The following is a 25715-nucleotide window of genomic DNA, read 5'->3' as shown; positions in this document are numbered from 1 at the left end:
GCTGTCCTAGAACTCACTATGTAAAGCAGGCTGGCCTCCAACTTAGAGATTCACCTGTCTCTTCCTCCTGAGTGCTGGGACTGAAGGCATGTGTCATCACTCTCAGCAACCGCTTTTTTTCCTTCCTTTAATTTTATATGTTTGGATGTTTTGCCTGCATGTGTATCTGTGTGACATGTGTGTGCCTGGTGCCCTCAAAGGCCTGAAGAGGATGTCAGATCCTCTGGAACTAGAGTTGCAAGTGATTATAAGCTGATCCAACTCTAGGCTTGTGGAGGATTTTGATGTAGGAACTCAGGTCCTTGTCTCACAAACACTTTTACTCCCTGAGCTGCCTTGCCAGGTACAGAATTCTCTTAAGTTTAATCTCTTTTATATCTTAGTAAATACCACATGTGTTATTATTGACTAGAAGGTACTGGGAAAAAAAGAGTAAGTTCTCAGTTTTTATTGTTGACCATGTCATCTGGGATAGCCTTTTGTTGATGTGCAGGAAGAGTGCTTTGATCTCAGAAATACACTGTAAAGACTTAACTGACATCTGTTATTTACTTATTTTGAGACAGGGTCTCATTATATATTATATAACCCTTGATATTCTGAAACTCACTAAGTAGATCAGTCTGGTCATGAATTCACAGAAATACAGCTGCCCGATTTCCTAGTGCACCACCACTTGATTTACTTTTGTTTATTTGTTTGTTTATATTTAAGACACGGGGTCTCATGTAACCAGTCTGGGGTGGAACTTCAAATATATTCAAAGCTGACTTTGTAGTTCTGTTTTCCTCTCGAATCCTGGGAAAAAATTATTTTTATTTTTTATTTGTTGTAGGCGGTGATATATAAAGAGACATGTCATGGCATGCATGAGAAAATCAGAGTTCAGCTTGTGGGAATTGTCTCTCTCCTTCCGTTATGTGGGTTCCAGGGATCAAATTTAGGTGATCAACTGTGGTAGCAATTACTTTTATCTGAAGGGTCATCTTGCTGATCTGGCTTAATTATTGACTCATTTTCTGTTTTTAATTTTACAAAAAAGTGCTTATTAAACTCTTATTGGGTCAAGGAGAAAGATCATTAAAGTGCTTGTACTTTAATGTGTGGGGCTTGGAGTTTGGATCATCAGAACCAATGCAAATGTTTGGATGGGTGTGTGGGGCCACTGTAGTCCCAGCACTGGGAAGGCAAGGACAGATCAGAGCTCTGACCTCAATGGATAGGCCTTGCCTCCACCCCCACATGTGAAAAAGAAAATAATATTATTTATCTTACTGTCATGTTTCTTTACAGGGATAGCCTTTAAGCAGTCATTTGAATTTAGTTCTATTAGAGGCTTGTTTGTATATTCATCGTTTTGTGAATTCAGAAGTTGTTTTAATTAATTGTTCGGTTTTGTTTATTTACTGGATCTTGGGGAGGTGAGTGATAGGGAAACTGGGTGAAACTTTTTAGCCTGCCAGCATTGAACCAGAAAGTCTTCTACCTCAACCTCAGAAATGCTGGGATCACAGTTATGGGCCACCATACTCAGATGTTCAGTGTGACTTTCTTTTTCTTTTTTTTTTTTTTTATTACTAAAAAGCACCTGTCAGGAGATTAAGGAATTGTTATGGCTGAAAGCTAGAAGATGTTGCAGTTGATACAAGTTTATCTAATAATTTCTTTTAGTTATTTGCTGTTGTTTGATTTTCTAAAATTTTTAATATTACCTCTGTGCCTGACTGTCACTTGGGGGGGCATATATTATCATTGAGTTAAAGCAAGACATATTTTTAAGTCTTTTTGTTATATAGTGTCTAGTCATTTTCTGGGTATTTTGTTTTATCAGTGTTATATGAGGATTCTTCACTGTAGTACAAACCGAAGGGAGAAAAACATAAACAGTATTCTTAAAATACATGTATATGTGAAATGAGTGTGCGCTATTTTCCCTTTAAATAAAACACTTAATTAATGGTTTTCTGAGACAGGGTTTCTCTGTGTAACAGCCTTGGCTGTCCTAGACTCTTCTTTTAGACCAGTCTGGCCTTGAACTCATAGAGATCCCCCTTCCTCTCGAGTGCTGAAATAAAAGGCGGGTGCCATTACACCCAGCATTATTTTTTAATAAATAAATTATTTGAGTTAATTTCTGCTGATTTTGTGTTTTCGTTTTCCTGACTAGGAGACCTGATGAAGAGTGCCGCTGGGGAGTTTGCAGATGACCCGTGCTCTTCTGTGAAGCGAGGTAACATGGTCCGCGCAGCTCGGGCTCTGCTGTCTGCGGTTACCCGGCTGCTGATTCTGGCTGACATGGCAGACGTCTACAAGCTACTTGTTCAGCTGAAAGTTGTAAGTTTGGGTCTCTATCTATAATTTCTTCTTTGTGTTCTAGTGAAGGTGATGCTGCCCATAGTTAGTTTAGCATTAAGATATGATTTGGTTTTGAACCAGTGATGGCTTTATTCGGTTTCTTCTCTATTTCAAGTATATATAATACTCTACTATAGGTCACTGTTGTCTTGGTTTTATTGAAGAAATTGTAGCAAAGGTGTTCTTCTGACTGTCTCCTTTTATAATACTCCTTATATGTTTCTGTGTACTATTAGCATTCTAGAATTAGAAAACCAAAATATAAACTGGTTAGCTGCTCCCCACCTCCTTCGAAACACTCGGGTAATATGAGGGTGTATCAACAACATGTATTTGCTTGAGTTATTTTCTGAATAGTTGTTAAAGAAGGCAGAGTCTTAGAATTTATTCATTTTACTTATAGATTTGTCTGGTTTTGCTTTTGGGGGTTGTGTTTTTTAGGTGGAAGATGGTATATTGAAATTGAAGAATGCCGGAAATGAGCAAGACTTAGGAATACATTACAAGGCTCTGAAACCAGAAGTAGATAAGCTGAACATTATGGCAGCGAAAAGACAACAGGTACAAGCATGATTCGCAGACATTTTGTAATATTATTTACTTGCTTAGTCCTTTGTCTGTTGAGACAAGGTCTTACAGCCCTGACTGACCTGGAACTCACTTTATAAAACAGGCTGGAGAGTATTTTATTATATCTAGTGGAGAAGACTTAGTTTGTCTAAATTTTCTAATGGTATCATTACTTTTTCCCATTCATGTAGTTTCAATAAGAGCTTAAATTAAAAGATATCTTTTAAGCCTAGCTGCAGTGGCGCATACCTTTAATCTCAGGGCTCGAGAGAGAAAGATAGGCTAATCTCTGAGTTTGAGGTAAGCCTGACCTGTAGAGCGAGTTCCAGGACAGCAGGGACACACAGAAAAACCCTGTCTTGAACTCCTGCCCCCCTCAAATCTTTTTAGTATTGTGCCAATAGTGAAGCTATAATTTTCACTCAGATTTTCATAATATGTTTGTTTCACATAGTTCAAGGCTGTCCTTAAACTTACAATCTTTCTGTCTTATGCATTCTCTCCAGCATCTGAGTACTGGGATTAAAGGCATGTACCAGGATATTTGGCTAAATTGTGTTCTTAAGTTAAACATAGTAGCAGTCAAAAACTTGTGTCTAATTTTAGAAGCTTAGTAGAAAGTAATTTTGCCTTAGTTTTAATTTTTCTGTGCCTGAGTCCATTAGGAGTTCCTTATACTTTAGCAATTCTCAGTCTGTATGCCTCAAACCCTTTGGCAAATCTTTAGCTCCAGACATATTCATATTACAATTTAGTAGCAAAATTACAGTTATAAAGTAGCAATGAAAATAATTTTATGGTTGGGATCACCACATATGAAGATCTCTATTAAAAGGTGGCAGCATTTGGAAGGTTGAGGACCACCGGTATACATGATCTCAGTGTATTAAAGAGAAATATCAATAAGTGTTAAATGTTCTTGAAATAAGGTACCAAGAAAACTTACTTTCTCTGTGTCTGATTTCTACCCTTGTTTGCCCTCTTCCTGCCTTAGGAATATGACCTGTCTGGATATACCCACGAACTCACTTTTCTTTAGGTTCCTATTGAGGTTTGGCCAGTGGAAACATGATAGAAAATCTGAAGAGAAAAGCGAGTGAAGCTATGCTATGTATAGGCTCTTCCCTGCTGCTGGTCCTCAGTCACTAAAAGGCACAGTCTGTAGACCTTGTTTCTAAGTTTTGGTGACTATCATCTCTTGTTCCTTCAGGCCTAGAGTTCCAGTGACGTTATGTTTGCCCTTCACTTATATCTTTTTTTTGTAACAGTCATTATTTTAAATCTTCATTATATTGCCTTTTTTTCCTGTTGAGATTTTGAGTGATACATGCTTTCCAATTTCTTGGGTTATTCCTTTTCACAGATTATACTTAATTTACCCTATCCCATCCTGGGATGGACCTTAGGGTCTTGGCAAGTGTTTTACACTCAGCTACATCCCTAAATGTAGTTTGCTTAATTCTTTTACCTTTAGATTTTTTTTAAATTTTTTTTTATTTAGCTCATGGTTCTGAAAGTTTGGGATGTCCAAGAGCAATGTGCCATTACCAGCAATTGAGAAGACCCTTCTTACTGCATTGAGCCGACAAAGAGCTTCCTTTGTCAAGAATGCTCGGGTCTCTTCCTTGCCTTACAAAGTCACTAATGTCACCATTGGGGTTACACTTTTCATGAAGTATTTAATTTCTGTTTGCTTCTCAAAGGCCCCATCTTCAAATATTATTGTGATTTGGGGCATTGTTTCCAAGATATAAACGTGGGAGTTGGGTACATTAATACCATAGCCAGAGTAAAGATGATGGCAGAGGTAAGGGGTATACCTGTGAAGTTTTTTAGAGTGTGACCTGTGCCTCATTGTTAGCTATGGTTCCTCAACATACAGAGTATTTTGATGTTCAACTGTCATCTATTCATAATGCAGAAAGATTTTTGAGATGTTTACAAGAACTCAGTGCCTCTTATTCCTTAACTACTCTGACTTGCACGATTGTTTTCTGAAACACTCCAAAACTGTTTGGCAATGGTACTGTTGGTGTTTTATTTGTTTAAATCTGTTCTAGTTTGGTTTAACCTGATCTAGTTTATCAGGTACCAGGTATAGTCATTTTTATTCATAAACATCTGATCAAGTGTATCTATGGCTACAATTCTATATTGTTAAGAGGGAAACAAGAAGAAACTTACACTTGAATTTCCAGTTCTTTTAGTAGAGTCATGTTAGATTACTTAGAGTTTAGCTTTTATTTCTTATTTACAGTGCATGGGATGGATAAGTCAGTAGTTTTTATAAAGTAGTTTTTCCTCTGTATGTTTTCTGTTTATCCTTAGTTTGCTTGAATTATAACCAGATTGGTGAAGTTGAGAAATCATGACACAATCTAAAACACAGAATTTTTTTTTCCTTTTCACAGAACACTTTTATAATTAACTTGTCATGCTGTTTTATAGCTTACTTTTCACCAGATTTTGAATTACTTGATAGCTTGTATAGCTTGAGGAATACTTAATTATTGATTTATTCATATTGCAACACTAATTACCCACATTAGTGCCCTTTTTACTATCTTTTAACAAAAACCTGTACAAGGTAAAAATAATTCTAAAGAGGGAAAGTAGAACTTCAGCAACTAGGATAGATGAGACTTGGTTGTTAGTCTCTTCCTTGTTTAAAGTTTATCCCTAATGCTTGGCAAATGGCAGATGAAGAGTTTGTTCAGAAAATGCTCACATAGACAATATGTTCCAGTTATATAAGTATCATCACTAGTCAGTACTTGTTATACTTTATTTTTGAAATGATTACTAACTCTGTAAAGCCACAAGATTTTGTTTTTAAACAGCCTAATATAGTCTTAGGAAAAGTGAAAGTTCTTGTTCTTGACTTGTCAGTGACTTAGGGAGGCCGGGTGTTGGTAACTCATTCTGGTGCCTGTAAACTTTAGGTAGTCATGGGTATCTGTGACAGCTTTTGTAAGAGACTAAGCTTTTAAGCACATAGGAATGCTCAGGCTGATTGTACATATAAATGTTTAAAGGGAACGGTGGCCATCGGAGACTTAAGAGGTTCTTGACATTGTGGTGAGAGCAAAACATTCAGAAAACGCCCACAGAATGTTCATGCCACATGTTTAACCCATAACTTGAGTCTTTTTTTTTTTAAATCATAAACTGGTTGGCCTAGTACCTCAGGTTTCTTATTACCTATTATAACTTATATTAGCCAGTAATTCTTACCTGTGTTAGCTACGTGGCTTGGTACCTTTTTCTGCAAGGCAGTCACATCTTGTTTGCTCTGTGTCTTGATCACTACTGCAGACTGAAACATCCCTCTTCCAGAATTCTTGTTGCCTCACCTCTACTTCCTGCCTGGCTATTGGCCAATCAACGTTTATTAAAAATAATACAAGTGACAGGATACAAGACATTGTCCCACAGCACTCCACCCCCTTTATTTAAACAAGAACCCTGAATCTAATACCCATTGTTTAGCTTTTCTCCTGGCCATTATTCTTAAGAACCTGTAACCAACATTCTAAACAAAGGAAAATATCCATAGTTCGTTTTGGGGGAATGTGGGCATGGTTTTCCAGGCTACTACTGCTGATTGGGGACGCTGATAATCTTATGAGAACCTAAAGAAAAATTTGGATTATGGTCAAGTTTGAATGGAATATTCTGTGAGGCTTGATTATCTCAGCCAGCAGCCTTGAAACTGTTCTGGATGTAGAACTCAGACATATGGGCTATCCGCTCCTACTGGAGATTTCTCAGGGGGGTCTTCCTTGATCAGACCTGATTTTTCCTAATCCAGAATGAAACCACAGTCTCTCATTTCCTATGGAAACAAAAGCAAAACCTCTTCTACAAAGGAACATATCTTTTGACTTAAATTTTGAAGTCAAGACATTTTCAAAATATATAGGTTAGATTAATCCAGCAGTATTTATAATCAAATATCTTTTACCAGCTTTTGCTCTTTCCTCAGCCATCAAACAATTTAAACAACACAGTAACACACAGTATCCAGACTCTCTGTGTAGTTTTCATCTTTACGTGGCTTCATTTTAAACTCTATTTCTTTTATTTTTAATTTTTGGCTTTTGAGACAGGGTTTCTCTGTGTATCTTTGGAACTCACTCTGTAGACCAGGCTATCATTGAACTCACAGAGATCTGCCTGCCTCTGCCTCCCAAGTTTAAAGGTATGTGCCATCACACCCAACTACTCTCTTTTTTTCTTTTTTCTTTTAAGGACTTTATCCCCCCCCCCCCCAAGCTTATCTACATTTTTAAACACACTGTAAATTGTTCAGTGGCTTTTTCCTCTTTGAATCTCTCTTTACTGCATATCTCTCTTTTTCTGACCACGAGTCTTTAATTTGCTAAACGATACGGCTAGGACTAAAGCTGTGGCTTTGGCTGGATCCAGCCTATTCCTTAGCTTTCCGAGAGTCCAGCCTCATGGCATAGGTACTGGCCAGAGCCATGTTTATTGCCCCAACTCTATGGTGTTTCAAGGTCCCTGCCACCAAAAAGCATGTGGTCAGCTTTTCATTAACACCATTTAGGTGTTTCGTGGCAGGATCTCTTAAAAGAGCTGCAAGGTTTTGCAGCTAAAGCTGAGACAGGAAGCTTCTCTTAAATGAGAGCGCTTGCCTCTAGCAAGCAGATCTCAACCGAGAGAGTGCTTTTATTAATAAGCCATGTTTAACTCTATTCTTTTCTGTCTAGAATTACTTTCCAAGTTCTGTCAGGTTTTCTGTGTATGCAGTTGTCCACACGTTGGGCACCATTTGTTGACCAAAATTTCTGTCCCACCCAGTCCTGCTGTCATTCAGTCCCAAAGAAACACATAGAGGTCTACATTAATCATAAACTGGTTGGCTCAGGCTTCTTATTAACTCTTATAACTTATATTAGCCCATAATTCTTGTCTGTGATAGCTACATGGCTTGGTACCTTTTTCAGTGAGGCCATCACATCTTGCTTGCTGTGTCTGGATCACGACTGTATAACTTGAGTCTTGAAAGGATTCGCAGTCTAAATCCACAGGATTCTGTTTCTGAGTATTCAGCCTAATGTGCTAAGCTACAGGGCATTTGGCATCCTGTGAACTATTACTCAAAAATTCAGGTTCCAAATGAGAAAAGAATTCTAGGTCGAAAAGTAAACTGTCACTGTATAAGGTTTGAATGAAGATGTAAACCCCCAAATATATGTGGAACTGAAGTTTCAGAAGAAAGGAACCACTTAGTGTCTCTAATGTTTAAGAAGTCGTCTAGAAAAGAGAGCCATTAAATAGCTAATTGAGTCTTCTGAGTATTTGACTTTTCTACATTATTTAAATTTTTCTCTTCCTGTTCATCAATAAAAACCCAGAGACAGATATATTGGGGTCCAACCTGAAGGTCAGAAAAGCAAACAGCCAGCCACTGGCTGTTACCTCTACCTCAGTTCAAAATGGCGATCCTACCTCCAGGAATTCTCAGAATGAGACTGTGTCTGAGAGCCGTCTCCTCCTGTTTTATATTCCTCCCTAGGGCTGGGATTAAAGGTGTGCACCACTACTGCCTGGTTTCTGTAGCAAACTAGCATGGCTATTGGGATTTGACCAGTGGGGCTGTTTTACTCTCAGATCTTCAGGCAATCTTTTAATATTTATTAAAATACAAATGAAATATCACTACAATTCATACATGTAATACTAATCTTAAAATCATTTAAATTTGTATTCTAGTATTTAATTAGTAACATTAATGTTGAAAATTTATGTTCATATGTAAAATACTGTTGGAGCAGATTTAGAGTTTAGGGTTATTCCTCCTCTGTATAGTGGTTCACATTTACCAAAGATTCCTGTGTGGTTTTTTTTTTTTATGTTTCAGTAATGGCTGTGTGCCAGCTGTGCTTCCTTCCTATCTTGTGTGTCCTTATTACCTAGCATACCCATCCCACTTAGTGTTCTAGATGTCATTAGTTGGAATGATGCCAGCAGCCTCATGTCCTTGTACTTATGGGATTGAGGAAATGTAAAAGGACATTTTCGCTTAAGGCCACATTTATAGAATATTATAAGCATGCATTGAAATCATGGAATATGTGAGCCTTCACTTTATGACTTAATGGCCAGTGACTTGATTGATTTTTCTTTGTGAAGAGAGTATTGTTTTGTATTTTGAATTGTTCCTCTGGGTAGGAAAAAAAATGGAGGAGGTGTTGTATACTTAAGAGAATTAATTGCTGGTCATATCCTTACCTAGTTGATTTGCAAAGTTCATACACAAAGAATGTTGTGTTTCAAGTTTCACAAAATTCTTGTAATAAACTTAGGTTACTTAAAATTTCATAGTATTTCCTTTAAATATGTCTGTATGTACTTTTATATCTATTTTAATTATATGGACCTGTTCAAGATGTTTTTTTTGTTGTGACTTCTTTTTCATGCCTTATTTAATACTTTCTTGGTTCTAGGTACTTTATTTCATTTTATTCATCAAAGTGCTAAAAGAGCTATAATACTGTTCCTGTTTTGCATAAGAAAAAATTGAACACAGAGTTTACACATAAATGTAAACTCACATGGCCTGAGACTTGTGATGTCAGAGCTCTGTCTTAACTTACTTTTGGGTTAGGTTAACACAGATATGTCTTGATATGAATAGAACCCTTATAAAAACCCACCAATTTCTTATTTTATTATTTTAGGAACTGAAAGATGTGGGCCATCGTGATCAGATGGCTGCAGCTAGAGGAATCCTGCAGAAAAATGTTCCAATCCTTTATACTGCATCGCAGGCATGCCTACAGCACCCTGATGTTGCAGCCTATAAAGCCAACCGGGACTTGATATACAAGCAGCTGCAGCAAGCTGTCACAGGCATTTCTAATGCAGCCCAGGCTACTGCATCGGATGATGCCTCCCAGCACCAGGGTGGCGGCGGTGGAGAGCTGGCATATGCTCTCAACAACTTTGATGTAAGTTATATTTGGAAGGAAACTTTGGGCTCTTTACCACTTGCCAAAAGATAACTAGTTCCTGGGGAAATATGATCAAGGCTTGTGATGAAAACTCATCTTCCAATTAAATTTGTAATCTAAGTAGAAAAAAATTATTATGAATCATAAGTTTACTTTATTGTAACTTGGCTAAAAGCATTTCTCTCTCTCTCTCTCTCTCTCTCTCTCTCTCTCTCTCTGTAATGTGGCTAAACTTCTGCATTCTTTTATGCAACTTATGTTTCCTGTGTGGTCGTGCTTTTTCCTTTTAATATGGTCCTTATTGAGACTCTGAGTCTGGTTCATTCTAACCAGAATTTTGACCATTTGGCAAATGGACCTGTGATAGATTCAGAAGCAAACAGAGTGTGTGTTGGCTTTGTCTCTGGGGTACTCATGGTCTAGTGAGAGATGTAGATAAATTACACTGCTGTCATCTTAATCTTACCTGACTGTATGGAAAGATTTCTGTACTCTGTGATTTGCTTTGAATCATGAACACAAAAAATTAAACACATTGAAACGGATTTGAAATTAAATTTTTATAATAATGCTTTTATAGATGATGCCCTAGATCTCTCCTATGTATATGATGCGTATCTACTATTATCTTTGGTCCTCACATTAATGTTTTGTGCTTTGCTTTTAATTTTAGCCCAAAGTAAGTCATGGCTTCCAGTAGATGAGATATTCTTTTTTTGAAACTAGGTCTGGCTATGTAGCCCAGGCTGGCCTCCATCCTACCGTCATGCCTCAGCCTCCCCACATGCCACCATGACTAGCTTTGTTTTAAATCAGTTGTTGGAAAAAATAGGTATAGGTCACAATCATCTTTCATAATTGAAATGTTGAAGTATAGCATTAATGTGATGAAATATATTTTGTTTCAACAGTTTTTTTTTAATTTTGGCATTTTTATCTTCTCTATACTTGGACATGGATAATTGTTTTTTGCTTATATGCACTGACTCAGAACTTTTCATAAAGCATGAGAAAAGAAAGGTAGTGTTATGCCTAAAGACAATGGTATTTGAATTGAGTTTTTAACAAGAATTTTTTTTTTATTGCAGAAAATTAAATTCAAGGTCTCATCCATTCATGCTAGGCAAAATACCACTGAATCTAGTCTCTAATTCTCTCACAGAATTAAACATGGAATGACCTTTACCATTGTTAGGATATGTCTTGTAATATACTCTTACCATTGTTTTCTTCTGCTTCCAACTTGGTAACATTAAGTATTTGTCATTTCCAGATACCTAGAACCATATTTGTGCTAAATTGAATAGTAGATCAGAAATATTTCTCTTTTAGGGTCACAGTTTCTTCATTTGTCAGATGAGGGGGCTGTACTACATAATCTTTACATCGTAGTTCTGTGACAGTATTAAAATCTGTGACCATTTCTTCTTCATTTCTGTGGTCCAGAAGGTATCAAGTCTTCCCCCAGGACTTGACAGTGTTGGAGATTAAATGCAGGGCCTTACACATGGTTAGACTAGTGCTTTACTAATGAGTTACATTTCCAGCCCCATATTCAACCTTGATCAGAGAAATCCTGTAAACGGTCAGCTAAAATGTAGCTAATGATTAACTGGAGGTGTTGCATGATCACTTTCAAAACCCAAGGTTCTTTGGAAAGAAAGAGAAATGTTTTCTCTTTGAAAAATACTAAGCTTTTGGCAGGAAAAAGAGTTGACATTTAAGTTGAAATTATTAATGACATAATTCTATGAAGAAAACAAAATTAAAACCAAAATATTTGGATAAACATTTATTGGTGTGAAGATCAGTTGTATTTAATAGACATGTGAATAGTTGACCATAAGTTCTTTATAAATGCATTTCTTGAGGAACAAAAGCCAGTACTTTAATTGTTTAAATCTGTCTTATAGAAGTTATAGACTGCACATAAAGAGAGTTCTTATTTTCCTTATAATTATCATTTGATAATTTTAATAACCAGTACTATGCAGGCTGACCTTTAGATGTTTAGGAAAAGTAATGTGAACATGGTATATTGTGTTTGCATTTGTGATAGTCATATTTTATTCAGACCCTGTTGGCAAATAGTGCTCTCTTTGAGAAGTGATTACTGATACAGTTTGGCAACTCACATGGAATGACCTTTGTCTGTTATAAAGAGTGCATTTTAGGTATTGGGATTGCATCTTTTTTCAAAAAAAAATTATCTCACTTTATTTTGTGTGTATTGGCGTGAAGATATCAGATCCCCTGGAACTAGAGTTACAGACAATTGTGAGCTGCCATGTGTGTGCTGGGAATTGAACTTGGGTCCTCTGGAAGGACAGCTAGTGCTCTTAACCACTGAGCCATCTCTCTAGCCCTGGAATTACATCTTGATATTTCTATTCAGTACTTTCCTTGTCTTTTGAATAACTGAGGAAACAGAAATGAGTATTGATATCAGTAACACTTTCTCTGTAGAAACAAATCATTGTGGATCCCTTGAGCTTCAGCGAGGAACGCTTTAGACCTTCACTGGAGGAGCGCCTGGAAAGCATTATTAGTGGAGCTGCCCTGATGGCTGACTCATCCTGCACACGTGATGACCGTCGTGAGCGCATTGTGGCAGAATGTAATGCTGTCCGTCAGGCTCTACAGGACCTGCTTTCAGAGTACATGGGCAATGTGAGTGTCAGAATTTCTCTTTGAACTAAGATGTCTGGGGAATATTTTATGGCTGTTGGTGGTCCCCTTGAAAAGACTCATTTCTCTCTATTCATTCATTCATCATTCATTCACTCACTTACCTATTATTTGTTTGTTTGTTTATTTAGTGTGGTGTTTTATCTACATGTGGGGCTAGAAAGATGACTCAGTCTTTAAAGTCTTGCTGTGCAAGGATGTTGACTTGAATTCAGGTCCTTAGCACCTATTTAAAAAGTAGGTATGGTGGTGCTTGCCTATAATCTCAGAACTGGGAGATAGAGATAGGTGGATATCTAGGTCTTTTTAATCAATCAGTCTACCCAAATCCTGTGAGCTCCCAACTCAGTAAGAAACCTATCTAAAAAGATAATAATGGAGAGCAACTGAGGAAGACACCAGAGGCTTCCACATACATGTGCACATCTGTGCACCTATATATAAGAAAATACACATCAGAAAGAACACAATATAAAATTTGATGTTTGACTTTTTTAACTATAGAAAATACCATAACTGTTGGCCTTTTATCTTTATGTACCTTTCCTTCCCCTTCCCTTATGCTTTTGCTGCTCCAATTATTTAGTTCTAACTTAAAATTACTATAATTTAGACTGTATACCCAGTATTTTGCTGTTCTAAGGAAGGAATAAATAAATAAAAGTATCTTAAAGAGTCTCCTGTGCCTCTACTAGATTGACTGCCCCATGCTGACACTACTTTGTGTAAATAATAGTGGATGTGAATCTTTAACTGTGGTGTGCTGAGTATGAATGACCTCATCCTTGAGCACTTGGTATAGTGACGATATTGTTTCTTTGTACAATAGTGAACTGTTTCATTAACTATTAATACATTTTAATATTTTTCAAAATAACGTATTTTAAAGGGAGAAGTGATGAAACAAATTAGTTATTCCTAGTGATTTTATATTTTGTTTTACTTATTTAATTATCACTTTTCCAAATAAAGATACTGGTTGATAATCTTTTCTCATAGGTTCTTTGCAACACATTTTGTTTTGTTCACTTACATGCCTTTATCAATGAAAGGGTAATGGTGAGCCATGATGCTGTTCCCACGGTGAAGATGAATGCTTTTCTGTTTTTACCTGATTTAACCATATGTGAAGTTAGTGAAGCATATTATTTTAAGTTGTTGCCATGCTTTGATTGTGGGCAATCTACCTAAGAAAAATGAGTTTAGAAGTTGAGTTAGATAGATAGTAGTGAGAGTCACAGTGGATATATGGAATTCGTTAAAAAAATGCTTGTCTATGGATTGAATATAAAATCATAAAAAAGTGTATAGGTTGAAGGGTATCTGATAATGTAGGAATCATGAGCCAGAGTGTGTATGTGGATCATCTGCTATTTTGTACAGCACTGAAAGTCATATAGAAGTGTTCAGTGCAGTTGTGATCAGGAAACTACTTTGAGTATATTCTAGTAGGTATATGATAATCATACAGAACTTTGTAAATAGTCTTCAAAATAGCCCTTGAAATTATGGGATTGCTCAGACTCTACCCAGTCATCCTGGTCATGAGTAATCTGATTTCTTCCTTGGCTGCCATACAAGTAGTGTTATTTTCTCTTTATGTTATGGATATAGGAAAATGTATAAACATTCATACAGAAAATATATGCTAAGACTACAGTTTAGCACTCTTCGGTGGCACTACGACAATATTTGATGTTTAGGCTAAAATTTAAATATTGTTGTGTGGGGGTCATGAAAGAGCTTTTCTTGAGTTTCAGATTGGGAAATTATCTTTGGCTATTTCTTTTCATTATCAGTTCATGGAACATTAAACTCAGTCTTGTCAAGATTTAATAAAAGCCAGGAGTGATAGCCTACACACTGTATAGGCAATTGAGTGTCTGTGATTTCCAGGCTAGCCAGCAATACATAGTGAGACTTTATCTTAAAATTAATGGAGTTAGAGTTGAAAAGAGGGCCTGGTGGTTAAGAGTGTTTCCTACTCTTCCAGGGACCCAAGTTGAGTTTCCAACACCTTTATTGGGCAGCTCACAACTACCTGTCACTAATGGTACAGTAAAAAATTTATGGTAATTGGGGCCTGGAGAAATGACTTAATTGGCTAAGATCGTGGGCTGCTCTTGCTGAGGACCTGGGTTTGATCCCCAGCACCCAGACTCTGTAATTCCAGTTTCAGATGGTCTTGACACGCTTGTCTGGCCTCTGAGGACATCTGGCTACACATGGCAGGTGTATATATCCATCCATCCATATACACAAAAATAGTGAAAGAAAGAAAATTCTAAGTGCTTAGTTACCATTAGCGCTCTCACAAGAGAGGTTGAGAATTGTGCCACTCATCCATTATACAGTTAAGAGCACTTTATGCTCTTGCAGAGGACATAGGAGTTCCCCCCCCCCCCTTTTTTTAACTTTAAGCTTGCTTGATTTTCTCCATTTCTCTCTTTGGCTTGCTGGGTGAGACTAAGCCAAGTCTATATCTTTATTGTAATTGGAGTTTCCATGTTTCCCTCCATCTCCTGCTGAAGGCCATTTTGAACTGTACCGTTATTTATTATCTCAGTGTTTGCAATTTTTCACCTAATTGTATACTTCCTTGAATTGTTATTTAATTGCATTTCCTTTATTAATATAATTTCTGAAAGTAGGTTTTAAACTTTTGGAAGACTAAACTATAAAAAAAACCTCTTATGGTCTGTAAACTGCTAGAAGCAGTACTCAGTAAAAGTACACTTGATGAATTCATGCTGACATGGGAAAATGAGTAAAATGAACAGTTTTAGATATTCATATTGCTAAGAATATGCATGTGTGGAAAAAAAACAAAAAACTCAATCTTGCTCTTATAGACTTTGTATTGTGTGTGTGTGTGCGTGTGTGTGTGTGTGAGAGAGAGAGAGAGAGAGAGATATTTTCTGAATGTCTTTTGTTATACAGATAACATTTTTTGGGAAAAAAATTAAACCCAAGGACTCTGAAGTAGGTAATTAGTAAAAATGATATATTAGTTCAGAATGAGACCAAACTTAAATTAAATGACTACCAAATTCCCTTTTTTTAAAAAATATTTTTATGGTTTATCTAACTTTATTTAATGTGCATTGGTGTGAAGGTGTCAGATCCCCTGCAACTGGATCTTCAGACAGTTGTGAGCTGCCATGTGGATGCTGGGAATTGAACCCGGGTCCTCTGGAAGAACAGTCAGTGCTCTTAACCACTGAGCCATCTCTCCAGCCCCCCAAATTCCCTTTTAAAGGCTCTTAAGGATAAGGAAGCCAGCAGCCTTAGTGTTCCTATTTGCATCACAGTTTGAAGGGATGGAAGGTTAGGCAGTCTTGTCTTTAGTTCACTCACTGTGAAGACTGTGTAAATGATAGATATTGATGTAAAAGTAATACAGCTGACTCTACTTAACATGGAAATGCCACAAATGCATCATAGTAGAAGGGTCTAGAGTAGATCCTTTCGGGTTTTACAAATACCTGCTCAATTCCATTGAAATGAAACCTGGTGATTGTGGTTCAATTTATTTTGCTTTTTATCTATCGGCTTAAAGTTGCATTGGGTATGGAGGTTCTAGAGAGTAAAAAAACAGCTTTGGATGAGTGTCATGATCTTTGAGAATTCAAAGTAAGTGGATTGAAATTAATTAAGCCTGGTGTGGCTGTGCATGCTTTAATCAGACTCGGCACTCAGGAAACATGCAGGAGGACCGAGTTGGAGGCCAGTCTAGGCTATATAGTAAAACCCTGTCTCAAAGGAGGGAAAAAATTTTTTTTTTTAAATCTTAGTACTTGGTTCTGTATATAAGCACAAAATACTTGTTTAAGTAGGATTTACAGTTTGTTGTCAGGTTAGCTTAACAAAATGTTCAGGACCACACAATTTTTGAAATGAAATCCATTTGGTTTTGTCTTGAGTAGTCTTCCTCAATAATGTATGGTCATATATAACTGGAGTGAGAGCTTGTAACATTGGTGAGAACAAGCTTTATTCTGTGGACATACATAGTTCTAGCTCTGTGCTTTTTCTTGTGTTAGCCATTCATATAGACAGAATACTTGAAATTTGACAGGTGGTATTTTATAGCTATAATGTATATATAAACTAAATACTAGATTAAACTTAGTACGCAAAAGGAATGTAAAATAGTTCATTGATAAGTATCAAAATAAGTAAAATCTCATTTTATTTTGTGCTTTATTAAAAGTGAGCCTTAGAAAATTTAAAAGCCTATTCGTGGTATATATTTTTGATTTGTATATTATTTCTGTTGGATAATTCTAATTGAGTAACCAACCAGCTAAGGTGGGTGAATGTCCAGAATGGTACAGTAACCCATGTATAGTAGTCATTATACAAATGCCTTATATTTCCTTATGATTGGGACTTTAGTTTTAGGTTACAGGTCTGTGTTAGGCCAACGATGGTAAGGACATGTTTATTTGTATCTGTGTTTGCCTGCCTGCCTGTATTTCTTTCCTCTTCTTCCTCCTCTTTGTTTTAGTTAGTTTCACTATATGTTGCCCATGCTGACCTCAGCCTCCTAGAGTACCGGAATTACAGCTGTGAGCTTCCACTGTGCTCAACCAAGATGAATGTTTCTTAAAGATACATTAAAAAAACAAAACAAAAAGCCCACAAGATTTATTTACTTTATGAATGTTTTACTTTCATGTATATCTGTGCCATGTGTGTGCCTTGTGCCCTCAGGTCAGATGAAGGCTTAGAGATCCCCTTGAACGGGAATTAAGAATGATTGTGAGCCATCAAGTAGCTGGGAATTGACCTTCTGCAAGAACAAGTGCTCTTGACTACTGAGCTATCTATTCAACTCCTAAGGATACATTTTATCTTTGTTTTAAAATACACTTTTTATATGTCTGAGTGTTGTACCTGCACATATTTCTTTGTACCACCCATGTTCCTGGTACCTGTGGAGGTCAAGAAGAAGGATCTGATCTCGTGGAACTGGAGTTAATGGATTGTTATGAATCATCACGTAAGTGCTGGGAATTGATTGCAAGAGCAACAAGTACTCTAAACTACTGAGCTTCAAACTCTCCAGCCCTCTATCTTTGTTTCGTTCTAAAACATGGTAATTTTTACCATGTGTTAAAAGAACACAGTAATTGACCAGTTTTTGAATTGAGCTGGATATATATTGAGGAGACTTCATTATGCTAATACACCAGGCAGAACATTTTAATTTGATTTGCTACTAGTTTGGTGTGGAATGCATGCCTATAATGCAGTTAATATTCCCTTTGCATCATAGTAAGGGGAAGCACTTAGTTTGGATGTTAATTCATTCTCAGTTTTTCAAATTCTTTCCTGTAATTCCCTCACTCCCGTGCTCTGTACTCCTCCCTTATAGGACAAATATCTAAAACTGAAAGCCTGCTGGCTATTGTGTTTCACACTTATTATCCTATCACCCTGGAGACAGAAACAGGAGGGTCACAAGTTTAAGTCCCACTTGGGTGACATAGTAAATTCAGATCAGTTTGATCTTCATAGTAAGTCCTAGTTACAACACACAAATATGCATTGTATATATAATATGTACATATGAGTGATAACTTTCTATACTAATATTTTTTTCCTCATTCATCTAAAAATCTTGTTTTTGAATAGTGAGGTGTTTCAGAGGGCTTAAGGTAGCAAGTGCTTACTAAGATTATGGTTTCTTTTTCTTTTTAAATCTTTTTTTTAATTTATTTACTTTTTATATGTGAGTGCTCTGTCTTTATGTACATCTGTACGACAGAAGAGGGCATCAAATCCCATTATACATGATTGGGAACCACTATGTGGTTGCTGGGAATTGAACTCAGGTCCTCTGGAAGAGCAGCCAGTGTGCTCTTACCCACTGAACCATCTCTCCAGCCTCTTATTTTATTTTCTTAAGCAAAGTTTGCTGTAGGAAACGATGACTTTGAACCTTTAACTTCTGAATGCTCTTAATAGGATGATTGGGCTGGGGTTGATGGTTTTTGCCAAGTGCTCCAGCCAGCCATGCTGCAGGTGTGTTCTTTTCGAGTTAGAGTGGCATGCCCCTTCCCCAGTTTTCAATATACGGTTGTTTAGAGTTGCCTGTTCAGATGCTTTATGACAGGCAGTTCTAGTTCTTCTGTAAGCTCTGCTTTAAAATTATCCTTCCCCAGGACAGACAGATTGTCTGTCAGGATATTTCCAGCTTTGACTTCAGGCCTGTTCTATTGAAAATTGCCTTCTTGGTTGACACATCTTTGTTATAACACCAAATTAGAAGAACATAAGTTTGCATAGTATAATATTTTCTTGAGTGCATGTCCTCATTTTTTTGTGCGGTGGAGGATGTTTGTGGTTACTCTATGGTTACTAATTAGTAGTACTTGCTAATCACTAGATAGCTTATTTAAAAGTGGAACACTTGCCATATTGAACCAAAGAATGACTGTTTCTTTGGTCACTCTCAAAAAGTGGCTGTAAGGCCTTTTCATAGTGGGGTGACTTGAAAACTTTTACAAGGAAGATGTTTTAAGTTTGCTTTATGCTAAAGTAATGTTTGACCTGTAAATTGTCTTGCAAATTGTATTTTCAGATGTGTTGGAACAATCAACCTCCTGCTGTGTTTTTATAGTTGCACATATTCTAGTTTCTGGTTTTGTGATTATTGCAGTTTATGTTAGTCTGTGAAGTAGAATGCAGTGTACCATCACATGCCATGTTGTCCTTGCTAATTACTCTTTAAAGTTACTCTGAATTATTGGTTGGAGTTACTTTTCCCTGCTTTGAGTCACATTTAATCTCAGAATTTGAGAAGCAGAGGCAGGTGGATCTCTTGAGTTTGAGGCCAGTCTGGGTCTATGTAGAAAGTACCACGCTAAACCAGTCTATACCGGGAATGGGAGTTGGGAAGGGAAAAAAATGCCTTCTTACTAGTGAAAAATTGGACATGTAAACTGAAATAAAGCCTTTCCTCCCTAAGTTGCTTTTGGTCATAATATTTTATCACAGAAACCTGACTAAGATATGTTTGGGAAATCCCATTATCGTTATTGTGGCTGAGTATCATTGTATTAGATGTTTAAGGATACTGTCCTTACCATCATTTCTTCCTACAGCCACCAGCAGTTTTTATTTTTATCCCACTTAGCTCCCTACCCTTCACTTAGTGGACTTGCTAGTTTCAGCTAAATTCTTCTGGGATTTCTATGTAAATAATAGGGTGATGTTTCAGTTAGCAGTGGAAACTAAAGGAGGAAAATACTAGAGCACAGTGAGGTTCTGAGAGGCTTTGGTGAGAAGCAACATGAATGAGAAAGATAGCGAGTCATCCTCTTCACTCCCCCTCCTCTCTTCCCTGGTAGCCAAGGCTGACTCTGAACGCCTCATCTTCTCCACTTCCCAAGTGCTCAGGTCACAGGGTATGTGCTGCCATGGTCACACCGCCACATCCAGCCTTAGCCTTATTTTTAAAGATCTATTGTGTGTGGCAGGAGGCAGTGTATTTATTTGGCCGTAATAATTTAGTGGTCTTCATTTTCCTTATTGTTTACTAGATTTTAAATAAAATGTAAAATGATAGTGATGGGATAGAAGTTGTTTATTTGGGCTAGCTTGTGCCTTATGTGCTAGTTTTTTATTGAGAAGTACTTACAATTTTAGGTGCTTTAAGCATTTGGGGGTGGAGGATATTATGGAGGTGTTGGAGATTGCACTGAAAATCTCCACTCATTGCCACTGAACTATATCCCAGACCCCTTGCTTTTCTTTTTAACATTATTTTAGAGTCTTTGCTTTGACAATTAGTTTTGAAAAGCTACCACTCTTAGTTAGAGGGAGCCTGATTTGATAGTATTCCATCTACAACTCTACTCATATTTGATCTCATTTCCCCCTTTTGATGCTCATTTTGGGGTACAAAGATAAGAATGAAGAACTCTGGCTTAAAACAAATTGTATTAGTACAACAGAAGCACATTGCCATTCTAAAGCACTGGAACATGTTGATATTTGGAAAGATACACAGACAGGGTTGGGATTGGGAAGAGAGTAAGAGAATGATAGGAGATAGAATCGAATAATCGTGGGTTGATTAGTTAGCAAGTATTAGCAGCAATTTAGATTATTGGGAACTAAAACTATTTTACAAAGCAAAACTGGCTAGCAGTCCCTTTTCTCATGCCATTGAGTAGCTCACCAACAACATCAAGAAACTTTAGAAAATCTCTATGGGGTTATTTTTTTTTTCTCCATTTCTTTAATTTGCCTCTCAATAGAAGGTATTGTGTAAGAAGCCAAGACTGACTCAGTCTAGTGAAAAAAGGGTTGTGGGGGGTGTTTTGATCATCATTGTTATTATATTACAAAATCTTTGATTGCCAGCTTTCTTCTATGGTAGATTTAATCTTTAATCATTTTCTGAGGTCCAAGAAAATGAACTGCAGAAGTAGAAATGAAGGAAACAATATCATTTATCCTCTATAGACAGTGACACATTAAGGACTAATGACTGCCAAAAGGAAATGTCAGACACTAAGCTAGTCTACTTTTTTTGGCAGCTAAGGATCTGGTGAATCAACAGTTTTAGGGTGTGTGTGTATTTAATGTGGGCGAAGGAAGAGAATGTCTAACATTCCTTAAGGCCCCATTGAGATCAGTACAGTTAGACTTGGAGCCTAGCTCTACTTTTCCTAAACCCAAGAGAGGCACATACAACAGAATAAAGGTAAGGTGGTCATAGGGCTTTGTGGTTAAGAACAGTTGACTGTGCAAGCAGGAGGACCTATTTAGCATCTATGTAAAAGTTAAATATGACTACGTTGTGCCTGCAATCCCAACATTGCAACATGGAGATTGGGAACTTGCTGGCCAGCCAGTTTAGTTGAAATGGTGAACTTTAGATTCAATGAGGGGGAAAAAAAGGTGGAGAGTGATGGAGGAAAATACCTGACACCCTTCTCTTGCTTCTGCATGCATACATACAGGTACCAACATCTCCATTCCATGCACACATTCACACATGTGTGCACACACGAATAATAATGACAAATAATAATAATAATAAATCATTTTCTATAGAAATTCAGGCAATTTGTTTATCCTGTATGATGTAGAGAATGTTTTTTTTTTTTTTTTTTTTACTATTCTGAACATTACCTACATCCGTTATAGACAAAATTACATGGGTAGTGTTTAAACCTGTATTGTATGTGAAGTTGGTCTACCTTTGTCTTGAATACAATTATAGCCTATAGGTTTTGGTCGCTATTTTACTTAAATTACACAAATGTTGAGTACTTTTAAAAGTTGCTGCATCAAAAATTGTTTCTTTCAGGGCAAAAATAGTTGAAGATGGCTCAGCAGGTAAAGGTGCCTACTATGCTAAGCCTGATTTTTTTTCTCCAGAACTCATATGGTGGAAGGAGAGTAGAGACTCCTACGAGTTGTCTTCTGACCTCTACTCTGACATTGCGGCATGAACATGCCCTACACAGATACATAATACTAAAAAGTAAATAAATATAAAGAAATAGTTCATGAATGGAGAAATCAGAAGTCAATCTGACTAGTTTTCATTTCATATATTTTGTCTCCTATTAAGCAGTGGTGGATTTATGAAATGCAAACTGTTTGCTTTAGAGTATTTTATTTAAAATTATGATTTTATGTATGGGCATATGCAGTACATATGTCTGCATGCACATAGAGGTTAGAGGTCAACTCAGTAGCTTTGGTTCTCTTTTTGTAGGTTCCAGGGATTGAATTCAAGTTTCTAGGCTTGTGTACCACCTGCTTTTGATGCTATTGAGTCATCAATTAGATCCAGTTACCATATTTTTAAATCTTAGGTTCTTAATAGAAAATTGTACAAATATTCACCTAGAATTTGATTATAAAATTCTAAGAACTGTTAAAAGGGCTTAACTTTATTATGTTAAGTACATACCTGGATTTGAGGTGGGCAGAGAGAGTTAGCAAGCCTAGAGATTTGGGTTGAAATACTGGCGCTTACTGGAGCCTGAAGGATTTATAAAATTGTATAGTAGAAGTTGTGGGTTGACTCTCTTTTGTCCCATCAGTGGTACTTTTTGTTGGTCAACAGCCTGCATTTTCAGCTAGCTATGCAGACCTCATTAGGCCTTTCTTTATGATATACTTGAGGGAGTCCATAGTCTGACACTCCAGTTAGGTTTGGTGCTGTCCAGCAGACCTAAGGTGCCTTCCTGCCAAGCTTGCTAGACCCTTTGATGAAGTATTGGTTAGTGTTGGCAGCTTCCTTTGCAATATTTAGTAATCCTGAGCCTTTGTCACATGAGTTCGTTCGTTTCTACTGTAGAAACTAGCAAGAATTTTATAAGTAGAAACCAAGTTTTATATTCTCTGTATATAATAAAAGTTATAGATTATGCAAATTTATATTATACATATAAATTTATATATAAAAATAGCTGCTAGACGCAGGTCATGTTAACCATAACTAAATATTGCTAGGATTTCTCCATCAATATTAACCTGCTCCATGCTCTAATATATTGATCCGTGGATGTTTACAACCATACCAAAATTTAACAAATTCATATGATAGGTGATTTTTTCCCCAATTGTTTTGATGTTTTTTTTTATTTTTATTAAAAATTCCCACCTCCCATTTCCCTCTCCCTCCTCTCACTCCCCTTCCCCCTCCCTCTCCAGTCCAAAGAGCAGTCAGGGGTCCCTGCTCTGTGGGAAGTCCAAGGTCCTCCCCCCTCCATCCTGATCTAGGAAGGTGAGCATCCAAACAGACTAGGCTCCCACAAAGTCAGTCCATGCAGTAGAATCAAAACCCAGTGCCATTGTCCTTGGCATTTCAGTCAGCCCTCCTTGTCAGCCACGTTCAGAGAGTCCAGTTTGATCACATGCTCCCTCAGTCCCAGTCCAGCTGGCCTTGGTGAGCTCCCATTATTCCAGAGCCTTTTCTGCAACTAGATTGAAATTGATGTTTTTTAAAAGCTGTCATATTTCATTTTTTTAAAGTTTTTTTTTTTGTTTTTGTTTTTCGAGACAGGGTTTGTCTGTAACTTTGCAGACTCTCGTGGAATAGACTTTGTAGACTAGACTGGCCTCAAATTCACAGAGGTCCTCCTATCTCTGCCTCCCCAGTGCTGGGATTAAAGGTGTGCATCACCACCACTCCACTCAAGATGATTTTTTTACTTAATGTTTTTACTTAAAATATAAAATATTGGGTCTTATTTCATTTTCACAGTACTTATATGGTGCTGCCATAATTTGTTACTCAAGGCATTGATTGAAAAAGTCAAATGTAATGCCTCTTCATTATTGTTTTATTGGAATATTATTTCTCTCTCTTAGAAAAAGCTTGATGATATTTCTGGTGCTGTGGTGGGAAGTAAAATCTGTTTTGGTAGAGATTTGCGTGGGCAAGTTCTTAGGAAACTTATTTTGAGGAGGTTCATCTCAGTTGACACCCTACGAGAAATACTATGTATCTTTGTTGCCCCCAAATAAGTCCCAGTGAGCTATAGAAGTATCTGAGAGTCCTACTTCTTGACCCACAGGCAGCAGTAAGTGAAATGAACTAGGCACTTGAACTTAGGGACCTCAAAACCTGCCTCCATAGCAACACACTTCCTCCAACAAGGCCACACCTACTTCAACAAGGCCACACCTAATAGTGCCACTCTCTATGAGTTTATGGGGGCCAATTATATTCAAACTACTACACTTGGTGAGATTGGTTGGTTTTGTTTGTGGGATAAACACATTCTTATTTTGAAGTTTTGTTTTCAGAAATGTTTGAATGACATGTTTACTAATACATGTGTGTTATATTATTGTAGGAATTGTCTGTGGAGAGACTTTGTTCTGATACTTGATAGTTACATCAGTATGAAAAGTTACCTAAACTTGCCTGAGTGTCTTCTGCCTCTGCGCACTGGGCATGATGACAGTGCTCATGTACCTAGCATATTGTGAGGCTGGAGAGCTACGCCAAGGACATGGTCACTCCTTTATAATCTTGCTACAATTACAGAAACTGATTGTTTGCTTTATAACTGAACTGTTCAAACAGTCCTCTTTTTGTTTTTAAGCAAGATTTCTAAAGGGTTTTGTAAAGTAATTGCACTTAATATTCTGTTGGTAAAAGCTTATTCTCTTGAGTCACGTCTCCTCTGCTTTCAGTTGTGGTCATTATGTGGACCCTGGTAATAATGGCGGAAAACTATATCAATTAATTTTTAGCAAGTAGATCCCCACTGACTGTTGCAGAACTTATTTTATTGTGCCCCGTTATCTTGAGTGAAGTTGGTGGCCCCATTCCTAGATTCATATTATTATATTCTTTTTACTATTAAAATGTATATTTTGCTGGAGTCTGGCATACGGCATAGTTCATTCTGAGTTATCTGGCATAAGGAAGCGAGACTGAACATCAATGTTCATTCTCTGAATTCAGTTTTGAATAGGCTTCTTTGTATAAAAATCTCTTCATTATTTATTCCTACTCCTTTTTGATTTTGATGATTGGATTTGAAATAGACTTGCTATTTGAATATATATGTTCCTTTTCTTATTCATTTTTATAGGTTGTATTTATATTTGTCTTTGTTTATTTAAGAAAAATCTAATGCTAGTAGGAATGCTATTATGAACAACCTTTTATGATTTTTTTATAGTTCACTGTTTCAGGGACTTGATAGATGATTGAATAATTAGCCAGTTATGAGTTTAAACATTGCCTATGTTACTAAAATAGACAGTAGAAAAGGCAATATGATGTCTGGAACGTCTTTCTCCCTTTTATGTTATATTGGATATTTCTCTCTTAGGGTTTTTAAAAGACCAGAGGAAGATTCTCATTAAGAGAAAGTCTTATAGTTAAGGTGGACTGACTCTGAAGTGGTGCTTGTTAGCTGGCAGTGTCCTCACCTCTGCTTTTGGAATGTGAACTCTTGATGTCAGATGGTATCTGTGCATTCATCCTTGGCTGGGCTGGAACTTAGAGAAGTGGGCCTGCCTTTGCTTCTGAGATTAAAGGAACACACAACACACATGCCATTTCTTTATATTTGTTAAAACATTTTTAATTAAAAAATTTAGCTTACATTTATTTATTGTGTTACAGGAGTC

The 25715-nt window shown here is 36.9% G+C and overlaps 1 protein-coding gene across 1 annotated transcript in view; it reads left to right on the top strand.

The window, feature by feature from the left end:
* Ctnna1 (catenin alpha 1) overlaps window positions 1-25715 on the top strand; it is a 126892-nt gene that overhangs the window by 42294 nt on the left and 58883 nt on the right. Inside the window, exons 4-7 of the mRNA XM_085699709.2 lie at window positions 2168-2334; window positions 2797-2916; window positions 9630-9899; window positions 12369-12572. Coding sequence (XP_085555835.1) covers window positions 2168-2334; window positions 2797-2916; window positions 9630-9899; window positions 12369-12572 — 761 coding nt within the window. The remainder of the gene's footprint in view (window positions 1-2167; window positions 2335-2796; window positions 2917-9629; window positions 9900-12368; window positions 12573-25715) is intronic.

This window comes from Myodes glareolus, chromosome 13, assembly GCF_982192425.1.
Source record: "Myodes glareolus chromosome 13, mMyoGla1.1, whole genome shotgun sequence".
In the NCBI taxonomy this organism is placed as follows: Eukaryota; Metazoa; Chordata; class Mammalia; order Rodentia; family Cricetidae; genus Myodes; species Myodes glareolus.
The sequence above is the reverse complement of the archived record's forward strand: the minus strand, read 5'-3'. Positions and strand labels throughout refer to the sequence as shown.